This window comes from Camellia sinensis, chromosome 13, assembly GCF_055761805.1.
Source record: "Camellia sinensis isolate YWXY chromosome 13, ASM5576180v1, whole genome shotgun sequence".
Taxonomy (NCBI): domain Eukaryota; kingdom Viridiplantae; phylum Streptophyta; class Magnoliopsida; order Ericales; family Theaceae; genus Camellia; species Camellia sinensis.
Window position 1 is genome coordinate 28338537 of NC_138973.1, and position 6037 is coordinate 28344573.

General features: G+C 30.1%; 1 protein-coding gene across 1 annotated transcript; it reads right to left on the bottom strand.

Annotated features, from left to right (window-relative positions):
- Positions 1 to 1654: 1654 nt before the first annotated feature.
- Positions 1655 to 2017, bottom strand: LOC145805262 (uncharacterized). The gene has a single exon (XM_082900370.1). The coding sequence runs from the start codon at positions 2015 to 2017 to the stop codon at positions 1655 to 1657; it is 363 nt and encodes a 120-aa protein (XP_082756496.1).
- Between the last annotated feature and the right edge of the window lie 4020 nt (positions 2018 to 6037).

Genomic DNA, 6037 nt, shown 5'->3' on the forward strand with positions numbered 1-6037 from the left:
TGTGTGGGTATATGAGAATTTGATGTGATATTTAATTATATATAATTAATCTGAATATTTATATATATTTCTAGTTCATTAAAATTTTTAGTGATGCATTTTTTAGTGATCTCAATCACTTATGTTGATCTTATATAATACATTTATATATGTTGTGTTTATATAATAAAATATAATATAATAATTATTAAGTTAAGGGGCAAAGAAAAGAAAGAAAGAAAAAAAAAAAACAAAACAAAAAAGGGGGGGTCGTGTGTGTGCCTGTGTGCGGCGGGAGATAAAGCCGCGGGAGAGAGAAAAGGAAGACGGGATAGTTCCGAGAAAGAGCCGAGGAAACAAGAAAAGATTAGGGTTGCGTTGGTCACTACTACAATTTATTTTTTTGCCGATTAAATTTAGTGACTAAATGGGATTCAGTCGCTAAAAGTTTAATTTTTGGTTACTAAAAATTATTTTGGTTGCCGTTAGTTCAAGTTCTTGCAATTAAAATATTTTAGCTGACGTATATTATTTATTGACGACTAAAAAAAACATTAGTCGGTAAATTTTTCACAATAGGCGACTAAAAAAATTATTAGTCGTTGTTACTCTAGAGTTGTATTTTGAGTTTTTGAGTTTTGGAATTATGATTTGAGTGTAAAAAATTTGTTTGGTGAATGATTTTTGAAAAGAATTTTGAATTGGGTAGCAAATTTTTGATGTGACATATGATATTTGATACAAAAACTTACAACTCATAATTAAACACATAACTCAAAATTCTATTCAAAACTCATAAAAAAATTTAAAAATTTCAGAAAATATTTTTTATTGAATATATAAAAACTAACATGTGCCAATTGCAAAAAAAATAAAAATAAAATTGAGAGGGAGATTTTATGTGAACTAGGGTTGAGTTAGGCCCAGCTATTGTAATGGACCGAGCTGTAAGCCGAAGTGAATAGGCCTCGCAACTGGATCTTTAGCTCAGTCAGAAATGCCTGCAATTAGCTCAGTCCAAGTATTTCGAACCGAGGTATAGCTGAACGGTGACCGAGCTAGGCATTGCCCATGAAAGCGCCAAGCTGAGTGTGTCAAAAGGCCATAGATAGTTCGGTTGTATTGTTATTCTACCATGGTAAAACCATCTCACTTGGTTAGGCAGTGGGGATGGTATAGAAAGATGAGCATTACCTTTGTGATTCCTAGGAGGACTTTGCTAAAAGAGAGTTAAAGTCCTACTAGGATTGTGCTATTTGGATTCTATAAAAGCTCATTACAAACCTATGTACATGTATCCCAATTCTTACTCTAGAATACAAAGAGCTTTTGTGTCTATTGTCTATTTGTTGACTTAGGCATCGAAGAGGTTTTCGGTACACACTCGCCGGTTAGCTCACGTTTGTGTTTTCAGGTATTAAAGCGACGATGTTTGGAGGAGTGCAAACTGGATCAACAGGATTATACGAGAAAATTATTTCGTGCTCGTACAAAAATTATGCACTGTTCCGGTCAGTGGCGGAGCCAGGAATTTAATATAGAGGGGCACTTATTTATTATAATCTCAAAATTTTTTCTTCCCCAATCAATAACAATAACATAATAATAATTTTTTGAGCTAATATTAAACATTAAAAATTAATATTCATTAACAAAAAATTTTAATTTTAAACTTTTACAATTGACCCCGACGAGTTTTCATCTTTTGAAATCTTTCCATGATAGTATCATTGTCAATGTCATCAAAAATATCCCTCTCAATATAGATAACGAAGCTATTATTCATCCATTCATCACCCATTCGGTTCCGCAACCGATTCTTCATAATATTCATAGCTGAAAATACTCTCTCAACAGGAACTGTGGCAACAGGTAAGATTAATGCTAAAGTCAAGAATAAATATACCAATGGATATACTTTGTCTCTTCCAGTCTCCACCATTTTCTTAGCAAGACCGGCAATTCTATTCAACCTTGAGAACTTACTACTGGATATCATATCGATAATATATGTATCAAGTTGATCATTAAGTATCATGATCTTCATTGAAGAAAATTCTTTGGAATAAAATTCGGCACGATGAATTAACTTTTTCTTGTCAGAACTAGAGAAAGAGGTAGATGAATTCAAACATGCCACACAAAGTAACAATTCAGTATTCGACTCAGTGAAACGAGTATTTAGATCTTGAATTTGCATACCCAAAACAGTGTAGAATAATTCAACGTGATAGTGATGTAAGTTTGTAATTTCTTGAGCATTGCGCCTTTTTCTCCCTCAAGCTACAAACATATCATCCATTTGGGGAACATCAATTTCATGCTTTTATGAATATTAATATTAATAAATTTAAAATAATAGCAAAATAAAAAAAAATCATGTTATTTTAATTGTTGATTTTTTAAAAATAATTAATATTTTAAGATAATAAAAAATAAAATAAAAAATTAATATTTTAAAATGGAAAGGAATAAAATTTATAATCTTCATAATTAACAACAGATCCATTGAGGGTACATATACCGCTATATAGGTTTATTTTGGAAAATTAATTAAAAGTTACTTTTTTACTTTTTAATTTTTTTTAATCATATTACTTCTCTATTTTTTTTTTTATAAAAGATTAAAAAAATTAATTTTTAACCTATTTGTCATAATTAACCTGCAAAGAGATATATATTAAATACTAATTTCTATCTATCTATATATATGGAAATGTTTTGGACCCCTTTAAGGATGATCCACACACCTCCAAAGTGATCGTGATCCTTCACGTATGTGTGGAGTCTACTTATATATGTGTGGAATCCACATCATGAGTGGTTTAGATTTGTGAAGATCTTGTAAGGTAGAGGTTTCAATCATTACTCATATATATATATATATATATATATATTTCCATAAATAAATAATAAAAAATGACGGAGGCATTGGTATTGCGTCACCTGAGAGTAACAAATTTTCCCAACCTCTAATACACACACTCCACACAGCACAGACCCAAAAAAATAAAAAATAAAAAAAATAGAAAAGTCAAGGGGGGCACGCGACCCCCCCTCGCCCCTATGTGCCTCCGCCCCTGGTTCCGGTCAGCCGAATGGACGTCTGGTGGGACGACCGGTTAGCCAAATTTTCTCGCATTGGACAGAGTTTTCAAAAGTGAGTGTGGAATTAATTTTTGAAAACCGTAAACAAACATGGTGTGCAAATCAAAGCCTGAAACTAACGTTCCAAAACTCTACCAAACAGAGCCTAGGGTTTTATTTTGGTAGTTTCATTAATACTCGTATTTTTTGATCTTTAAAAAAATAATTGTGAGTACAAAACCCACTTTTCTAGATTTATGTTTATTTTGTTATTTTTATTTATTTGATATTGGTTTGATATTGAATTTGCATGTAGATGATGGATTGATTTCAACTATTTTGTTAGTTGTGTATGCAAGGTTTATGGTTTTTATATGTATTTATTTTATGGTTGTAATCACACTCATGGATATATGAAATTAAAATAGATTAGGAACCCATAGATAAATTCTGAATATTCTACCATGATTCCATGAATTGTTATTTTATTTGAGTGCTGGTGAGAAAAAATGTATAAAAAAATGGTAAGGATTATGAGATTTATTTGAATGCCGCAGGCTCAGTATTGTTATGTTTGTTCTCATGAGTAGATGACAGGTTGTGTATGTATATATTGTTGCATCGTTCACAAGAATAGACGAGTGTTTTGATTTACGCACATACATATATGTTAACCGTCCAGAGAGTGTGGGTCAAACTTGGGATGATATCCCCATGTAAGTTTGGCTTCAGAGCGGTGTTAGGTATACATGAGGCACATGGGATATATGTGTAGACCGGAAGTGAAGGGCCGAAATGGTGGAGTTTAGGTGCAAAGAATTATATATGACCTTATTGGTATAATTTGAATTGTTTTGATTTGTACATCTCAAAAAATAGTAAACGACCTTAATAAATTATGAAATTTGGGCAGAGGCATGTATACGTAATTCTAGAAAAAAATTTTATTTTAACTTTTTACTAAAAAGATCGATTAGAACTTGTAATCAGATGATCTCTGTTACAATAGTTTTTATTTATTTTAGCAATGCAGATTTTAGATGCTGTTTTAATCCACGAAACGAGCTCATTTTTATTGATTTCACGTAAACTGAAGTAAAACATTATTTTGAACACTTTTCATATTTTGAACTTTTCTGAAAAAAATCATCTTAGGAAAGTTTCTTTTCGTTTTCAGTTTCAGATTTTTCGATTGAATTTCGTCTAGGTTTTTCTATCAAATTTTTCTCTCAACCTAATCAGTTTCTACTAAATTCGTTCGCGTTGCCTTTTATAAAATTTGATTTTGTACAGTTTTTATTCTTTGAGTTTTGGTCTATTCGAATGATTTAAGTATGAAGCAGTGTATTTTCGTACTTTTTCAATAATTTACTTATGATTAAATTCTACCACATCCTGTAACAAGAATTAAATGTACTTTTATTAATGTTTCCCTACACATATATATACATACATATATCTATATGTGCATTTTGTAAAATTATTTAGTTTAAATTTGGTTAGGTTACAACAACTTCAAGTCCTCTTGATATGGTAGCTCGACATTAAGTACGATCCTTGTCATCGATACAAGATGCCTATCTTACCCACTAAGAGCTAATCATATATATCACATTACTTCCAGCTTTATTTTAGAATAGCATGCAAAACTTGTCTTACAATTAACGAATGAATGAATATTGTGGACCTAAATTCCATTGTTTAAATTTAGACAACATGTGCTACATAGTAAAAACCATGACGAAACTTGTGTTTTTTTTTTTTTTGTAATTTTTTTTTTTTTTTTTTTTTTATAATTTTCTTGTGAAGCTTCAACAAGACATCTCTCAATCAATTATTACCGCATGAGTTTTTTTTTTTCTCAAAATCTTGCTTGAGAGTAATTAGTTGATTGTCATTTTTTACAATTATATTTGATTTATGTTGTTGAGTTTCGGAGATCCTGATATTGATAATAGGTATGGTTTTGATTGTTGTTGATTGGTACCTTTGGTTGTTATTGATTTTTGAAGTTATTGTTTGATATGATGTAAAGACTACGGTTGTTACTTTTATATAATTCGTTGTAGTGTGGTGAATCAATTAAGTGATTAAATGACGTGGCTTGCTTATCTACTAGAGAAATGCATATCACTTTCAGTTGTAATCATCTTCACTCAGGCACTTTGTACTAATTTATTTTTTAAATATTATTTATTAATTGTAAATATATAATTACTTAAGTAATTAAATCTTGATTTACAAGTGGCAGATATAGTTGTTCTAAAAAGTATCATTAGATCAATAGAAACAGTTGCAATCGGAGTACTTAAAAGTACAGACTCATCTAAAGAAATAGAAGGGGAAGAACTAAGACCTGACTATTAGGAGGGACATGTTAAGTGTCCGTCAAACCTAATGAGAGCTTGATCTGATCATACGGACTTCTCAAAACAATTGGACAAGCTATTGGAGCTCATGTTCCTTAGCTTGCTCCATTTATGGTATATTTCTTTCGTAAATACTAATTTCATTAATAAATTTATATTAACTTAATATAGTTTCAATTACCTTTATATGTTTATTTTTTGGATGCAGATTTCGCAAGTTATGGATGCTATCTTAGAATATTTATTCAAGTGAGGTTAAGAATTTGGGAACTGAATTTGTCTTGATAATGTCTCTCTGGAAGATAGATATCACTATGGCTTTTCAGATCTTATTGTTAGAATAATTTTTTTAATTTTTTTTTTCTTTAACTTTATTAGTGTGGTAGAATATTTTATAATTTTGATTATAATTTTTATTGCAATATAAATAAATTTATATTTTTAGATAAACAAATGATCGTGGTTTGAATTTTTTATTTTTATTTTTATTTTGGATGTGATGATCCTATGGTGGTAATATTTGCTTATTATTATGAAAATATTATGGGATGAATGGATGTCAAATTAATATAGGATGTGGCAATTAATATTCAATTGTTTAT

Coding starts and splice junctions, on each gene's coding strand:
- LOC145805262 (XM_082900370.1), bottom strand. CDS start 2,017: ATGATACTTAATGATCAACTTGATACATATATTATCGATATGATATCC.